This window comes from Cylas formicarius, unplaced genomic scaffold (assembly GCF_029955315.1).
Source record: "Cylas formicarius isolate icCylForm1 unplaced genomic scaffold, icCylForm1.1 PGA_scaffold_6__28_contigs__length_40554024, whole genome shotgun sequence".
Lineage (NCBI taxonomy): Eukaryota > Metazoa > Arthropoda > Insecta > Coleoptera > Brentidae > Cylas > Cylas formicarius.
This window is the reverse complement of record NW_026844347.1, coordinates 31,023,956-31,042,563: the sequence shown is the minus strand read 5'-3', so window position 1 is coordinate 31,042,563 and position 18,608 is coordinate 31,023,956. Positions and strand designations below refer to the sequence as shown.

Below are 18,608 nucleotides of genomic sequence, written 5' to 3'. Positions count from 1 at the left end.
TTATTATAAATTATAAACTTAAGCATTTGAATGCCATTTCTTTATGACGTCATAACACCGCGGCAACAATTGTATCCTGTGACGTTTGCAGGACTAGACCATTTCGGTATACTGTCCCTGACATCTAAGGAGTGGTGAAATGTGTGCGTGTATTTGTATTGGATAAATATTGAACATTTCGGTGATTTTAATTTGAAAGTACCAGCTGGGAAAGGACATTGTTTTTTGTGGTTCATTTATTAAAAGTGGCAAGCCATATTATGATCAAAATATGTCCAGCAAGATGGAAGGAGTTCTCTGGAAATGGACAAATTACTGGAATGGTAAATTCGTGTTTCTTTATAGAACCTCTTAAAATTTCTCTTTTTAGGATGGCAGACCAGATGGTTTATATTAGAAAACGGTGTACTAAGTTACTATAAATCTCAAGATGAAGTCAACCAAGGGTGTAAAGGTTCTATGAGGGTACAGACATGTGAAATTAATGGTAATACATTATTAATAAATTATAATCATTTGTTTTATTATATTAAGGTGACATTGTGAAGCACAATTTTCTTTTTTGATTATTTTTATTCCAGTCTACTGTAACAAATTGTATGAAATTTTAGTCAGTTCGGTGGACCACACTAGAATGGATCTTGTGATTCCCGGTGAACAGCACATGTATTTACGCGCCGCGACTTCTCAAGATAGACAACAATGGTTAGTAGCACTAGGAACTGCAAAAGCATGTGTCCAAACAAAGGCTGTTAAAGAAAATGGTAAATTTGTTGTTTTCAATGTCAGTTCTTTAGATTGAGTATCACAATTATCATTTCAGGTGAAACTCCAGACACCTTAAAATCAAAAAAGTCAGAGTTGAAACTGTACTGCGACCTTCTAATGCAACAAGTTCATGTTATTAAAAACTCAACCCAAAACTCCAATGGAGTGGAACTTGAAGTAGGTATACAAAATACAATACAATTAAAAGTTCTCAAATGCCGATTTATTCTCTCACTCAAAGTTTGCCTAAAGATTTGTTTTCAAATTTTCAAGCAAGTAGTTTTATTTTTTTTTTGTTTAGCAAATGGATGAAGCTACAAGGCTCTTAGGAGCCACATGTGATACATTTATAAAGACATTGGAGGAATGTATGAAATTATCTAATGGTGAAAATTTTGAATTGCCACATAATACTGATGCCATTGTGCCACCAGTCATTCCAAACAAAAAGGTATGCTTGAAATAATACAACTTTTTGATTTTACAATTTTTCAATTAGACAATTAGTTATATTTTAAATAAGGTAATGTATAGGCAATTAATATCTTTAATTTTCCAGCAAGTTTTGAATAAATCACATTCTGTGAGGCTGTAGTGGTGAAGAGTTAAACTGAATAAAACCCGAACCGACAGAAAGCAAATTAGCAGTAAGGCAGTTATTTTTTTGTTGCTCTTATTTCATTTGAATATTTCTAGTCAAAAGTTTTAGTTGTTGCAGTTTTGTTTTTGAGTTTAAATTTTTTGAAGTGACATATACCTATGCTTGCAGAGGAAATTTCGGATACTGCTCTGTGAGTTAGCTTTATCTGTCATTGTCTTCCACAATTTGTGACTAGATATGAAATATTTGAATAAAATATTATTGTTTCTCTAATATTAATATTTTATTCTAACTACTATTTCAGTTTGTGAGGAAGAAGAATGAAATTTGATTTAGTGACAGAATAAGGTAGGTATAAAAAATGAATGATTATTTGAATCTGAGATGAAGTTAGCGTTATTTTATTATAATTTTTATGTTGCATATAATAAAACACTGTTTCGTTTCTATGCTTAGTTTCTAGAAATCCATAAAAACAATAAAACGAAAATAGTATATTGAAAATAAAAGGTCGTCGCTAATGTGGTTCTTATTCTTTTGTATTTAAAAAATGTTTGTAGAGAGAAAGCAAACAGTTTTGCTTAGGAATAAGTATAAGTAAGGAGCTGCAATTGGTTTCTCATTTCCATTTTCCCATAGTGTACTTATCATAACTCTTCCATACATTTTATGCTTTTTTCTGACCTTATATTATACTTGCATCAAATTTGTACTCCAAATACAAACAATTATTTTTATAATTACATTTTATTGTATACTAATGAACATCGTATTATGAAATACAATGCTTTAATATCAAATCTTTTATTATATAAAAGATGTAAATATCCATTTTGTTTAAAATGCACCCAATATAAGGGTTCCAAAAAGACAAAATATGCGTTTTACATGTGGAGGGGATAAAGTGGGTTCTAGTCCATCCGGTCCTGTTTTGTTAAGTAGTGGAAACCATCAAATTGGCCAAAAATTAAATTAGAAAGTGTGATATATGTACCTAGCTTTTTTGTTATTGTTATCTAATTATTGTGGATTTATATAATGTGGTCTATATTAATTAAAACCCAAAATTTATGTTTTTCTTACATAATTTTCATCAGAATCTCTCAAGCATTTTGGAAACAATATGTCGTTCTTAATTATACGTGTATGTATGTCTAAAATATTACCAAATAGGATTTTTGTAAAACATTTTGTATTGTGTGCTTAAAATAAATCAAATATACAATCAGATGTTCTTTTTTTTCGAAATGCCCGATATTAGAATGAATATTTCGAGGTAATTTGTTTCCCAAATAAGTACGAAAATAATATATGGGACTATCGATTTTTAAGCCATTGTTGACACTCGCAAAATAATCGATAAACTTCCTAACCGCTGGTTTAAATCCACAATTGACGTCAAGGGAACATCTTTAGCAATGTCCTTGTTTAAAGTTAGGCAGTTTTGGTGTACAAATAGCGAAGACGGCGAATATTTCGACCAGGGTTCCATGATCGCAGCCAAACTGCGTTCTGAATTTGATTATATTGTAACGGGAAGTCAGAGCGGAACTTTACGAATTTTTAGCCCCAATTGCGATTTAACAGAAACGGGTGGCTTGGGTGGATTTCGCCCAAACGATTTACTGATAGAAAAGTTATTCGACGAGCCGATTTTGCAAGTCGGTTGCGGAAAAGTGGCCTCGTAAGTGTTATTTGGATATGGCATTTCTATGAAAATATGGCGAGACTATTTTGTTTTTAGGGGAACGACTGAATTACATTTAGTTGTTTTGCATTCTAAACTATTATCTATTTACAATGTGGTTAGCAAAAACGGAAAAAACGAACAAGGTAAGGGTGTGCATATATTAAGGGTGGCGCAAAAGTGGTATTCTTAGTTAAACACTATTACGAAAAATTGTGCTAATAAATTTTGCTTAAAATTGAAAGACGAACATTTCATTAATCTTCTCAATTGTAAAGAGTGCTTCATAAATGCGTGGAAATATACTTTTTTTTGTTAATTGAACATCCTAAATATTTCTATATATATATATTTCTATATATATATATATATATATATATATATATATATATATATATATATATATATATATATATATATTCACGTATTGATTCGCGGATGGAAAAATGTGATGACACTATATTCCGGGATATCATCCGTTCGCTTGTTGAACTCCGACTGGAATCCTGCAGACGTTTCGCCAAAATCTCACTTGGCATCTTCAATGCTCGCGCTCCGAAAACACTTCGAACACTTTTTTTATGAACTTATATATCTTCCAAACTGTTACCATTAAATTAAAAACGGACTTTAATACAGTCGAATGCATTATTAACAATTTAGTAAAACATCTCATAGATGGGTTTTCGAAAATCTTTGCGAACTTGACAAACTGTCATCTAGTTTTTGCATAATTTTTTAAACGGAACACTTGTAAGCTTTTCCTATACCTATCGATTCAAAATTTTCAAATTAATATAATTTTTTATATTTTATTAATTAACCAACTCCAGAGACAATTTTTTTCTATATTTCTATCAACATACGAACTTAACAAAATATTTCTGTTGTTTTCGAAGTTTATGTTAATGTTACGTTACAGTAAATTTTTCAAAGAAACTTCGGCATGCTACTGTAATACTTTTTACAAAACTTCCTCTTTCGTCGGTTTTTGCTGAGTCGAACTTGCTGACGTTTCGCCAATCATCCTGTTGGCTTCTTCAGAGTTTGACTGAAGCTGATTTCTGTCAAGGTTTCAGTCAAGCTCTGAAGAAGCCAACAGGATTATTGGCGAAACGTCAGCAAGTTCGACTCAGCAGAAACCGACGCAGGACGAATCCAGAAGTTTTGTAAAAAGTGTTATGTTATAGTAATTTATTTAAAAGGAACTAAATATCTAATATTTTAATTTATATATATTTTGTGTTTTAAATAGGTAACTCCTCTTTTTCTGTATTTGTATTTTATGTCCCAATTGTGAATAAAATAAATTGTTTTGTGCAGCGTACTTCAAAAAACTTAGGCAAGAGAATAAATTGGCATCCACCACATATTTTTTTTGAATTTTCTCAAATAACTGGAATTTTTCACAAATTTCTGAAAAAATGTCAGATTTGGCAGATCAGGGGATGCTTTGACCAGCTTACAAGAACTGTAAAACTGGGATGATCTGGTTTTTTTTTTAATTTTATCTCCTGTAATAAGTCGTAGTTCGAATGATGTTCTTGATGTGCAGTCAAATTTCTAAAAAATCAAAAGTATTAAAATGGTGGGCGGATCTTTCAGGTAACCAGTGTTTCCTTCAGATCTTATACGAACACAAACTGCGAAAGTCAGCAGCAAGTATGGTCATAGGACCTTTTGGCGGACTACAGAACAGAGATTTTATTTGCGTTCAAACTTTGGATGGTTTACTCGTGTTTTTCGAACAGGAAAATCAAGGCACGTACGTGGTATTGCCTGATTTTCTGCTACCCGGACCAATCGTTTACGTCAAAAGTAGTGACAGTTTCGTTACGACCAATACGGGTTGGGAGTTAATGTCATTCAAGTAAGAAACACTTAATATTTTTCTTCAACGGAATTCTGTAAATTAAATAATAATGGACAGCAAAAAAAGCTACAAGTAAATTTTAAAACAAACGAAGTCGACATACTGGAAACACATGTTTTAATTTTTGAACAATTATTAAAATATTCGAAGACTTAATTTTGACTTGCACGACGTCAAGGAAATATGCGTCCTATGATATAAGGTTCCTTGACCCTCCTATCAACTTGCCCCAGTTGTATAGTTAAAGATGTGTAAATTGATAGGGTTTGCAAGAGTGCGTGTTTGACCTTTAAATTTTAGTGTCCCTAATTTATTTAATTATAAGAGTACATGAACAGAGTACACTTTACATACGAAATACAGACAATGATACTAACATTCTATTTATCCTTTACTGCTGCTCTTAAAATACACAGAACGAAAATATTTCTGCCACGAAGCATTTCGGTAGAAATACTTTATCTTATTACAGTCTACTTCAACGCTTAAGCAAATATATACAAAAACAAATGTCAAAATATAGGCACATTTTTCTCGGATAATAGACGAAATTGTAGAACTTATAATTCAAATAATTTATCATTTTGTTGTTAAATTTGAAGCTGCATTTCATATTATAAAAATGTTTGTAAACTGTGGTAGAGAACTCTAAAATTGATCCCGTTAACGGTTGGTGGAGTCTAACAGCGGCAGTAACTGATCAAAAATCCACTGCAGATGAAGTCAAGTGTTCTTATAACTTTCACAACTCTTTTTTCAGTGTGGCCGTTGAAAGTCAATTTAGAATCTAAATAATTCCCTGTTATGTCACGCGCAATAAGAAAGAGATAGTTATTATCGTTAACGTCATTATTACAGGGTATTTCACAGGGGGAATTTTAAGGTAAAAAGTTTCTTTAAACTTCGAAAAGAAAATTATTTAAACATTCAATAAATTTATAAATAGAGTAAAAATGATTGAGGAATTCATTTTTTAACCAAATATAATATTTTTGAAAGTTAGAAATGGGAATTATTTAGAAAATTATACACAAAACAATCAGAATCGTTTCTGGTGTTTTAGATATAAAATCCTGTCAGATGCAGCCGACGAGTCTTCTGATCCTATTTATTCGAAGCCGAAAATCGCTTCCGATTGGAGTTATAATTTAGGCGAAGCTGCTTTGGATATTAAAGTCGTCGAAACGAAGAACAAGGATGTGTCCGTCTTGGTATTGGGCGAAAGAAATTTGTTTTGCATGAATGACAGCGGAAAGCTCAAATTCATGAAGAAATTTGACTACTGCCCTGTCGCCTTTCATGTTTACCCCCTAGGTAAGGGAAGAATTACTTCAGTGAACTCGATCTGAAATGCAAACGGCATCAGTCAAAAGTGAGGCAAATTTTACAGTAGTAAAATACGGCTAGTAATAGGGATTGTTGTCCTTCTCTTGCTCATTAATAAAAATGGGACAATGAGGTGTCTCCGTTTGATTACTTTTACCGATATATTCCTATTGAAATTATTAACTCATCATATAAATATTTTCATTACATAATATAGTATATTACGCAACAAGTGCGGTAAACGGCATTTGAGTTACGAGTTTATTTGAGACGAGCGGAGCGAGTGTTTAATAAACGAGTGAATTAAAAGGTTTACCAAACGTACTGCATAATATACTTTTTCAAAGACCTTTAATTTTTTTTGGAAAAACAACAACAAATTCATTGAAATGTCCATCAGAATTTAAGTAATATCTCCGAAAACAGCCCAGACACTGACGCTTCCCGCACGCTAGAGCGGTGTACAATTGAGAATTTTACAGAACGGAGTGGAAAAATTTATAATAATCAATTTATATATATATATATATATATATATATATATATATATATATATATATATATATATATATATATATATATATATATATATATATATATATATATATATATATATATATATATATATATATATATATATATATATATATATATATATATATACATCAAAATACAAGTAATATTCTATACCTCCTTCTGTTAATTTAAACGTCAGATTCGTTAACCATCAACGCGAGTCATTTCGGACATTTCCGGTATTTTAATAGGATGTTTTTGGTATATTTTAGTCATGGATGGTTTTTTAACGTTTTATCAATTCGTGCTGTTTGGCCAAAATTAATCCAAAAGCGTAGGAAAAGTAGAGTAAACTCGTCACTCGTTTATACTCCACAAACTAACTCCACTGCGCTCTGCTCGTGATTAAAATGGCGTTTATTCTTTGCTTAATATGCTATTAAGTGTAACGTTAAAAATGTATTGGCCCGAAAATAGCAGCATGTATTTTTCAGGCCTATTATTTAAAAAAATAATAATTCACAATTATTTATCAAAATATGTATTAACTTTTAAGCAATATTTTATATATTTCTTGTTTTTTTTTTCTTTCTTGAAAAATTGAGATTAAATTTTTATTTTTTTGTGACAAATCAATGAGTAAAGAGTATCAAAATTTGAATTATTTTTAATTCATAGAAGTTCAAGAAGTTGTCTAATTAATTAATAACCATTTTTAAAAATGACGTCGGACGAAGGATAAACGTTTGAAATAATTTCACAAATCACCTGTTAACGATCTCCAAAAATCCTAAACATGTAGACTTCCGAATCAATATAACTAATATACAATAACAATATAATTAGTAATAAGATTTATAAGAAAGAAAACAATTCCTATTACTACCCGTTTCACCACACCAAATAATATTTGCATGGAAAAAATTACCGGAACTAGTTTGATAGATAGATTAGGATTGGCTATATGGGAAAAATTAAACATCACAGTTCAATACTGCGAATACTTTTAGAAGATCATGTATTTTGTCTGGTGATTTCGGAAACAAGTAATCTATTGATTTACCAAAATGCAACATTGCATTGGTCAGCAAGTTTGGATTTCATGCCGATAGCTTTAAGCCGTGCTTGCCTCAAAAATGTCAAAGGATCGTTGGTTTTGCTCAGCGAGGAAGGTCGATTGGAGTGTTGCTATTTGGGAACCGAGCCAAGTTTTTTCGTGGCGCCTCCTTTAAGCATAAAAGACATAGATTTTGAAAAGGCAGATGAAGAGTTGATGGACTTGGAGAGAACCATACGGAACTCAAGCGCAAACGGTGAACTGATGTTTATTTCATTGTACTATAACTTTCGCTTGTGGTTTTAGATATTGGTTTAAAAAGTAATTTCGAAAAGGATTTTCAAGTCCACGTTACTGCCGGAGTTAAAAGTGAAATTGGTGCGGTCGGTGATTACAATTTTGAAAATGTCTCATGGGACTACGTTTGTCCCATTTACATCGACATCGTGCCTCAAGTATCTCATCAAGAAGTTCAGATTACGGTATTCGTGTGCAGGCCTTTAGCAGCGATACCAAATTGTCATTTTTTTAGGTACCTACGGCACTGTCTTTGTAAACTTAAAATTTTTCCATCCATTTTAAGATACCATAAAATGAATTAAATAGTAATATGTACAAACTTGCGAGTATTTTCTGGGGTTTCTCACTTATTTGAATATATACATATTTTATTTAATACTTATTTAATTATGCGTTCTAAGGCAAAAAAGGCATGGATCGGAACATTTTTTATTTTCTTCGATACAACGGGGGACTTAAAACATGTACGCCGCTTACTTTGTATTTTTCTTGTCCAATCCTAAAAAAGGATTAAAAATTGAAAATGCTTTTTTTTTGCCAAAAATATTGGTCGGATTATCTTGAGGTTAACAGCCTCTGTTACTAATTGAAAAATCCCTTTTGCATATTTTTTTCGTGAAGTGCAATGGCGTTTTTTTTTGCGAAATCTATTATATATTTTCGAAAAATTATCCTTTGTTGTGTTCAACCGGAAAACAAATTTTTTTTATCAATACTTTAAACTTTTTCAATATCCGAAATAGCTTTTTCCAGCTTCACACTTCGAATCCAAATTTTCGAGAAAGGCAATGCTTACTGAGTGCTTTTTTTTTAAATGAGAGATTAACAGTTTTTTTTTATCTGTTTATTATGAAGCAATTTAAGCGAAAAAACCTCATTAACGTCATACGTATTCCTCAAAGAGGCTTCGGAAGTGCCAAGCCTTCTCGTGACCGTAACAGCTACTGTGATTTCGACCCTTGGCGTTCCAAGATCTTTAACGAGGAATGTCATGTTACCCGCGAATTTTCTACTGGACAGCTGTGATCCCGAAAAAGAATGTGAACACAAAATTACACTGACAACTACTCACAGCCACGTTCCTTTAAATACGTTATTTTCAGGTATTACGGCTTTGTAATAATTTTTGTAACTAATGTGTCACTTTTTCATGCACCTCACATCTCACGTAGCAAGAGGGTCGTCAGCAAATCGTCAAAGTCGTATTTTTGAAAATACAATTCCCTGTATTTTAGATTTTTTTGCATTATGCAATCAAAATAAGTTTCAAGAATATTTATGATTAAACTTTGAATAATTTAAATTTTGTCAAAATGTAACCGAACTCAAACATCTTAAATATATTAAGTAACGAGTGTTTAAAGTATGCAAGCGAATTCTCCAGAACTGTCTAACCATGGATTATATTTTGCACGTTAATTATATAGAGAGTGGCGAAAAAATTATTGAAATCTACTAATAACTTTAAGTGGTCATAATTTGATTAACTTAAATGAAATGCTATTATTTATAACTTACGAGAGTATATGCTTTTTAATTGCCTTAGCTGAGTCTTATTAAGGATTCCAAATTATAGCATAAACAATAATATGAATAATAACAATTATACTTTATTATATTAAAAAAAAGTTATGAACTTGAAAAGTATTTTTTATTCAAGCTATCGCGGCAACTAACTAATACAAACGAACTAATAAAGATAAGTGAAACTGAAGAAACATCTGTAGAATATTTTCCAAGCATCAGTACGCTTTTTTTTTTACGCAAATCTTGATTCAGACTAAACAGCACCACAATAATGTCAAAATTTAAACAACTATCAAAAATAATATTAATTTATAAATACAAAATCATATTAATTCGCTCTTCTTTTACGTATATCTTGATTGAGACTAAGCAGCATCACAATAATAATGTCAACATTTAAACAACTATCAAAAATAACACTAAATTTCTAAATACCAACTGGTTCCAAGAAAACGTTTATCTTGTCGGAAATACAGTAATTATACGTAGTCTGCTAAAACGTTAGTTACCTAGCTATAGAATACTCCATTTAAATTAACCAAGTTATAGTTACTTGCAGTTATTATTAGATTAGGATACTTTTTCTCCTGTATAAGATATATAATTGGGTTATAAAATATTATCTATTATTATACTTTACTGCAATTTTTCGTCATCCTGTATAAGCTGGCTCTTACGCTCCACTGAAACTTTCTCTGACATTATTTAACTAATTCCTATGTTTTAGCGAGATTAGAATTAAATTACATTTTGGCAAAACTCAAATTATTAAAAAAAAAACCTTAAGATTTGGGTATGAAAAACCTTATATTGATCGTTGAATCTAAAAATACTATAATTCCATTTTAAAAATATTAGAGGTGATGCTACTATAATAATTTTGGTACCACCTGTGTAGCACGAAAGTAATTTTAATAACTAACCATAATGGGACTTCACATATCCCAGAACTAAAATTTTTTGAAAACCTTTAATTTTGGCCGTATAGCGTGAATAACCCTGTTTAAGTCCGTTGTTGAAACTCTTTTTGAATGTTGCTTGAATATAATGCTGCGACATTATGTTTCCCAAGTTGCGAACCGACCAATTATTAACGTAAACAAGACGTCTGTTAATGACGTCAAGGTGACGACCCTCCTCTGCCAGCACTTTATTAAACGTGTTGACATTTGGACTTGAAATTTATTAACCCGTAATTTTTAGAATACGCCAACGAACCGACTTCTCAAGTTAGCAAGTCTTTTGCCTTGAAAAATAACACTGGCGCGGTGGGAACAATTTTGTTAGCGAAATCATCGGAAAGGTATCGTTTACAGTCGAATTCGCTCGCCTCATTAAGTTTACTGGTCGAGCAGTTGATTTGGCGATTGAGGAAGTGCCAGGGAAACAGGGATGATTTCCGGATTTCCTTTAACCCGGATCTACCCGTGGACGAACTGTTCGAATATGTTCGACGTCATTTCGATTGCAAGAAAAACGTGTCTCTGTTACAGGTAAACTGAACAAATCTCTCTGATCTGATGCCGCGCAAACTTTCTCTAATGGCGATTAATTGATCGGGACAACTTGCCTTGTAAAGTGAAAGAATTTCGGCGACGATTAGGCGGTTATTAATTTAAAATAATTTTAAAATTGACAACCTTTAGTATCGAATCTTTCATGCGATTTAAACGAATGATTATGGAAGGCTTATAATCATTGCCTACTTAATATTATCGAACCAAAAATGTAAACAAATAAAAAATATCTTCAAAGTGGGTCAGTAGTCAGTTTTCTTCTAAACTTCACAAATTGTAATGTACAAACTAAGTTTATTTTTTTATTGAACACCCTGTATGTCTTCAATAATTGTATTGGGCTTGTTATGAGTGTTCAATTGTTCAATTTTTAGAAATTGTATATAATAAGTCAATGCGCATTCGATAATAATAACAATAACAACAACAATAATAATAATAATAATAATTTATTGCACAAATATCTATAAACAATACATTTAAAGTTGTTAATATGAGTTTTCGCAGTAAACATACAATTTATGTAACAAACAGTTTACGCACACACAATTTAATACCTGTGAAATTAATGGACTATTGAATTTTGTTTACACGATGATAGGAAACACATAGATCATTTTTATGTCTGGTATCATACATATGAAAGTCGAAATTCATTTCTTTTTTATTTTCATGGACATACATTATGCATTGATGGATGAAAATTGTTAGTATTTTTATTTTTTTAAATAGTGGCTTACAGTGATCCTACTTTGTGCACAACACAAACTTCGAATCATTTTTTTTTTAATTTAAAAGATTCTATCTGATGAATTTCCCCTCAACAATATGCTAAGTTTTCGAATCTGAAATGTATCTTGGTTTAATCTCTCGGCCAGCATAACTATATGTACGTGCCAGTTAAGTCTACTCTTTATGTACACACCCAGAAGTTTAGCATTGTGAAAGCTAACGTCAGGTACACTTGAAAAAAAGGCAACCTCCGATTTATTTTCATTCAATTTAAGACGATTCGATGGAAACCACTCTTCTGCATCAACAATCGTCTGAGTACTTGCAGATACTGCGTCACTTAGTGTTCTAACCGAGTTTTGTTGTGTCATCTGCATATAAAGAAACTATATACGATCTTATATTCGAGGGTAAGCCGTTAATAAATATTAGGAAAAGGATTGGTCCCAGTATTGAGCCTTGTAGCACCCTAAGCGAAACAAAATGTGGTTCAGAAACATCACCGTTAAGTAACGTAACGATTTGTCGTCTGTCGTTGAGCTAAGATTTAAAAAAGTTCAAACCTTGACCCTTCATACCATAAAATTCAAGTTTGTTTACTAGAAACTCATGGCTAACGCAATCAAAAGCCTTCGAAAGTTCCAACAAAGCCTAACAGGGAATAACCTTACCATCAATAGCCTCCAAAACATTTTTCAGATTCGCTATAATTGCTTTCAATGTTGATTTCCTCGAAAGGTACCCTAACTGACTCTCCACCAAAACTTTATTGTTATCAAACTACGATACAATTCTTTCTTTTACCAAAAGCCTGAAAGACTTTGGAAAATACGCAGTAGGACGAAAATTGTCTGCAATCTCGCCTTTATAATTTTTCGTACATACAAGTTCATTTTGACGGGTAACTAAACTTTTTGTAATAAAATATGTAATATATGATCAAAAAAATCTGTACTTTCCATGGCATATTCATAATTAAAAAATGAAAATAAGGGTCGTTTTAAAACAGTTCTTGGGTGTTATATATTTTTAAAAGCTAACACTAAGCCTAATAAAATTATTAAAAATTTAATTTAAATATTAAAATTTACTTGTTTCCGAAGAACATTGACTACGCCACTGGATCATACCTAAAAACCATATGTAGATCAGCTATTACCTTTTCGATAAGTTTACGCATAACCGAGCTACAAATTGTGTTCAAAATTTATTTCCAAAACGCCTTGAACACTCTGTATATTCGGATGTGTATATTATTAACTGTATGGTATTAGAGTTTATTTGTTAAATTGAAAAATTTATTTCAGTTTTCCATCACTTATGTTATATGTTAAAATTTTGATTTTTAATATTTCTAAAAAACGAACTAACGAAAATAAAAGAACTATTCAGAAGAAATCATTTTGCTAACAAATACGTCAATTGATAAAAAATTGTTAGTTTGTTTTTGCGCAAAATGCAAGGTTATGTCCCATATTTCATTTAAATTAAATAATAACAAAAAATTTGGGATAGGTCTGAACATTTTTCCCAATTTAAATTAAATTTCGTATAAAATTTAAATTTAGCGGTATGAGTGTAACTATACGAGTTTGTGTAATCTTTTCAACCTATTCTTCATTTCGAGGCTCCTACAGGTTAATTTTCAAAAGACAGTTTTAATTTAATTTCTATTACGTTATAGAACGATTTGTCTCAACTAAGCGCTCAACAGAGGCTGATTCAAAAACGACTCATAAGTAAGTTCAAGTCGAAAGATCCAGCTACGTTAAAAAATCTCGAACTGCTCCTAAACGACACGCACTCGGATATAGTGGAGGCGACTGAGAAATTGGAAAATGAAATTGGCAATCTATCAAACGCTCAGGTGCGCTTGTCTTGCGTTTTACATTTAGTGAGGCAGCTACTAAGTTTACTGGATCTGGATGCCGATTTGTTGGGGATGATAAATTCCACTTTTTGCAGTGAAGTTTACGACATCGACACTCAAGTAAGCTTAAAGGGATGAAAAATTGTCATGTGTTATTTATTTCGCTGTAAAATGGAACTGTCAGGTATTGTGTCGTTTGAATTTAGGCGTGGGAGGACGTCGTTGATGCATCTTTGAGTTACCTCTTACGAACGGTACTGGCGAAAACGGAAAAAGATAAGCTACGGGCTCCCCATTCGAGTTTCGAAGAAGTGAAAGACATCACAAAATTACAAAAACATCTTGCTCACGTTTTAGAGCGTTTACCCAAGCAACGAGCTACCAAACGAAGAGATAGCCTTTTCGAAGGTTAGCAGAGGGTCAGAGGTCAATAAAAGTTAATCCCAAGTGAGTTTTGCTTTCAGAAGAGCAATCATCGACGATCGATTCGGCGAGGGAAGAAGAGAACATAGAAAAACCGATTGGCAGTCAATTCGGAGAGTCTAGTTCGCGATTGTTATCCGCTAGAAAGAGTCTATTAAACCGAAGACATAAAATGATCGAAAGTGTTGAAAATTAAAGTCGTAACTGCACGTTTTTAGTGGCTGTTAAACATTATACGGTTATTGCTTTGGAGTTTGCGTTTCATTTAAAAAAATATGAATTTATTAACCGCTGATACAATGGACACGCAAAAGCTTCAATTAAATTTCTGTTGGTATATCCTCTCTCACTGATGCCTTCTGCTTTCATGTCTCTGATAAAAAAAAGCCTAAGTCTCAACAAAGGTTAATAAAGTCTTCTAAAAACTTATTAGTTTCATATTTTGCTTCTTTCTTAAGTACTTTTCGTTAGGATGCTCGGTGCAATTGCTCTTTCAATATCGTATGTTAGGGGAGAACAGTAGATTCGATTTTTGTCCAACCAAAAGGAATAACCAAGTAACCAAAACTAAAAAAAAAACTCTGACATATATTTACTTACTAACTAACCAAAACTTAATTTATATACATAAAAATTCCTATTCGACAAGATAAAAAATAACTTTTAGTTAAAAAAAACTATTGCCATACAAAATCACCGTCGTATTAATTAAGAGATGTAAACCATAAGGAATTAAAAAAAAAACTTTACTGACAACAAATGTTTTTTGTAGACTCTCTGAATAAATAAAATAAAAGTTTGTGTTCTGTGTTTGTTGGTCTTTTCACGTAATATTATTTTATTTCATTGTCTTATACAATGATTTTTATGTTTTTAATTATTATAAATAATTAGGCATTTTGCTTTTTCCTGTGACGAAACTGTCTTTTGTAATATATACCATACAAACATAAAATTAATATCCACCAACATAAAAAGAAAACGCAGAGTGTATCATACTCTACTGCAATTAATGGTTTCATTGATAGAATTAAAAACAATTAAAAAATCTTACTTATAATAAACTTAATTTTTTTTCTATAATAAATGTGGAGGCAATACTGGTTGGGCAAAAGCAGCTTTTTATATAATGTTATTGGTAAAATCGTAGGGCTAACTTGTAACTTTGCAAATTAAGACTGGCTCTAAAATTGTAAACCAACTTTCTCTATTTATTATAGAGAGAGGGAGAAACGTAAATATATTTAGTTTTGGGAACAGGGTTCTGTTCTGTGGTATTATTTTGTGAATAATACGTTTTTGCTGAACCAAAACTTCAGTTCACTATTGGTGTACAACATTTCAATATTCAATGAGACCTCTGGCGGAAAAAAATGTTACCAAAGTTTGGAAGTAACATTTTTAGAAAATAATTGTTATAGTTCGCCATTCAGTGCCTTTATGGATTTATCCGAGTGTTCAACTTTGAAGCAAAAACTTACCATCATCATGGCACCATCATCGGACAATAAGACAAGGACGATTGAATATACCCGAAATAACATAATCGTAAAAGCTAAAGTAGTTACCAAACAAAAAAACATATGCATATCCTTTTTTTAATACGCCATTCATTTGGATTCTCCACTACAAATTACTGCTTATGATATGAACGAACTTAAAACTTTAACGCCGCTAGTCTGTTTGAGTGATTTATCTTCTAACCCATGTTCTTGTTCAAATCCAAATGAAAATAACATCACTTCTATCTTGGGTTGATTGAAACAAATATGGTTATGCTTACAACATGAGGTCATATCATTTACTGCCTTTGCGACCAACGGAGCCAGATTGTCGAGACTCCTTGGTGTCATTGCAACAGCAGTATAATCTGCACACAAGGAGATATAATTGTCTAGTGAAGAATATATATAATATATCATAGATAAATATTAAAGATAAAGGTCAGAACTGGTGTCCTTGTGGGACACCAGTTCTGAGCTCTTTAGATGATGATTTAAATATTTTAAAAAATTCAGTCCAAATCTCTGATTTCTCAATTGGTTTGATTTTATAGGTGATCTTGTTGTAGTTAGGTTATTATTCCAGTAAAAAATATTCCATTACCTTTTCGCTACCTTTATCCAATTTTGTTGTTCCTAGGCTTTTGGAAAGAGCCAAAATAATTAAGTTCAAACCTTGAGTCTACCTACTAGTAAATAAAATTTTCTTTCTTCATTACTTGAAGGCGAGTTATGGGTAACTAGCATATAGTTTTGCTTGTTAATTTTTACTGAAACAGATTAATTCATTGACAACGCCTGTGACATAGCTAGTACGCTGATAGCAGAAGCTTTATCGATTTCGCGAACAATATTACTGAACATAAACAAGTCGCACCTATTTTTTAAAGTATCTAATAAATTTAATATTATTTCACTTTCACGCATTGCGTAACTTTACTTTCACCGAAGTTCTAATATATGATGATGTAACACTCCAAACTTTACAGGTACCGTTAGTTGTTTGCTATTTCTGTTACGGGTCCGCTAATATTTAACGTCAAAATAGTAGAGAGCGATTCGAAAGAAAGGCGCGTCTATATTAAGTTTAACGAAGCCTGCTTATATAAGTAATTAGTTAACTAAGTTCATCGTGTGTTATTGCTCAGAATATGTTCTAAAAATTCTTTCTTTTCCTTATATATGCATATTGTTAATAAAGTACACATTTCCGATTTAGATCAGCTTTCATCGTTGATCAGTTTGATAAAATATGTAATTTGCATATTGTCGCCGTTAACTCAATTTCTTAGTTCATTTCACAAACAAAAGGTACACATTTTTTTCTCAATGGTTTAATCAATCAATCAATTTATTCATTTCATGATATACATAAGTACTTACATAAGTCAATAAGAAGAAAATAATAATCTATCACAGCTTATATTACATTAGTAATACAATTATAGCATACGTTTGTGACAAAGTCCATACCTAAGACACTTTAATTTAATTAAAAACAAACGTTAAGAATCACACATCAAAACTTTTAAGTTTGAGTTTGTTAAAATTATTTTTCTACTCCCGTCTGTAAAATACCTAATTACGCACCGATCTAGGGTGCGAGAAACGTCGCTTTACCACGTCAGTTTCGTTTCCCACGTATCCGAGCCACTTCGGACATTTCCGGGATTTTAACGCACGCTTTGAATTTTGACGCTTGTCAATTCTGACAGTCATCTCAGTGAATGTATTCGTGGTTTGCGAAAATATACCCAAAAACTAACGGTCGTAGAAAAAGTATAGTATGCAACACGTTCGGTAAACTTTTTAACTCACTCGTTTATTAACCACTCGTTCCAATTGTGTCAAATTAACTCGTGAGTCAAATGCCGTTTACCGCACTTGTTGCGCACCGATCTAGCGTGCGGGAAACATCGCTTTATTACGTCAGTTTCGTTTCCCACGAATCCGAGCCACTTCGGACATTTCCGGGATTTTACCGCACGGGTTTAGGAGCAATAGGATGTTTTTGGAGATATTTCCCACGCTTTGAATTTTGACGTTTGTCAATTCTAACAGTCATGTCAGTGAATGTATTCGTGTTTTGCGAAAGTGTACCCAAAAACTAACCGTCGTAGAAAAAGTATAGTATGCAACACGTTCGGTATACTTTTTAACTCACTCGTTTATTAAAGACTCGCTCCGCTCGTGTCAAATAAACTCGTGAGTCAAATGCCGTTTACCGCACTTGTTGCATAATATACTATTTTCTACTCCCGTCTGTAAAATACCTAATTACACACCGATCGAGCGTGCGGGAAGCGTCACTTCGGATGTTTTCGGAAATATTTCCCACGCTTTCAATTTTGACGTTTGTCAATTATGACGGTCATGCCAGTGAATGTATTTATGTTGTTTTGCGAAGTGTACCGTAGAAAAAGTATAGTATGCAACACGTTCGGTAAACTTTTTAACTCACTCGTTTATTAAAAACTCGTGAGTCAAATGCCGTTTACCGCACTTGTTGCATAATACACTATTAACTTCTCGGTCTTTAATATTTTGTGGAAGAACATTAAATTTTATTTACCAATACGCCGGACCATTAACAAATTCTGACATTATATGCCTATAAGGTACCAGTAAATAAAAAAAAATCTTTCACGATTTGACAGAGGTAGTGTAGGCCATTTTGAATTTAGTTAGACCTTTCAACAATAAAGACTAGGAAATGAATGGATGAAATAAAGTATTCATTTTCTTCATACGACTAAAAATATTATCCAAGGAAGCAGATTGCTCTAGATTGCAACTGCAGTATGCGGTTTGGACGTACGGTGTACGTTTAGTCTACTTTCCCTTTTTGCAATTGCAGGCCAAACTCTTCACGATATTGAAGAAAGAGTCGCTCCTCTCCCACTTGCCGT

General features: G+C 32.2%; 2 protein-coding genes across 7 annotated transcripts; both read left to right on the top strand.

Annotated features, from left to right (window-relative positions):
• The first annotated feature begins 60 nt into the window (after positions 1 to 60).
• On the top strand, positions 61 to 2,581 carry LOC132702895 (pleckstrin homology domain-containing family A member 3-like). 3 transcript variants are annotated; one of them, XR_009618985.1, is made up of 7 exons: positions 61 to 323; positions 371 to 487; positions 612 to 764; positions 824 to 945; positions 1,070 to 1,219; positions 1,328 to 1,415; positions 1,674 to 2,581. XR_009618985.1 is itself a non-coding variant. In XM_060671754.1 (6 exons), exons 1-6 carry the CDS (start codon positions 272 to 274, stop codon positions 1,361 to 1,363), a joined length of 630 nt encoding a protein of 209 aa, XP_060527737.1. In that variant the 5' UTR covers positions 61 to 271; the 3' UTR covers positions 1,364 to 2,581. The 3 variants fall into 3 exon arrangements, 1 of the variants encoding a protein (XP_060527737.1); XR_009618986.1 differs by having other exon boundaries at positions 1,478 to 2,581; XM_060671754.1 differs by having other exon boundaries at positions 1,328 to 2,581.
• Positions 2,582 to 2,750: 169 nt separating this feature from the next.
• On the top strand, positions 2,751 to 14,580 carry LOC132703724 (protein PTHB1). 4 transcript variants are annotated; one of them, XM_060673157.1, is made up of 11 exons: positions 2,751 to 3,053; positions 3,114 to 3,202; positions 4,662 to 4,926; positions 5,993 to 6,243; positions 7,785 to 8,084; positions 8,135 to 8,360; positions 8,984 to 9,231; positions 10,859 to 11,148; positions 13,589 to 13,894; positions 13,981 to 14,182; positions 14,239 to 14,580. In XM_060673157.1, the coding sequence occupies exons 1-11, from the start codon at positions 2,788 to 2,790 to the stop codon at positions 14,391 to 14,393; spliced, it is 2,598 nt and encodes an 865-aa protein (XP_060529140.1). In that variant the 5' UTR covers positions 2,751 to 2,787; the 3' UTR covers positions 14,394 to 14,580. The 4 variants fall into 4 exon arrangements, with proteins under 4 accessions (XP_060529140.1, XP_060529139.1, XP_060529138.1 ...); XM_060673156.1 differs by having other exon boundaries at positions 7,782 to 8,084; positions 14,242 to 14,579; XM_060673155.1 differs by having other exon boundaries at positions 7,782 to 8,084; positions 14,239 to 14,577.
• Positions 14,581 to 18,608: the final 4,028 nt, after the last annotated feature.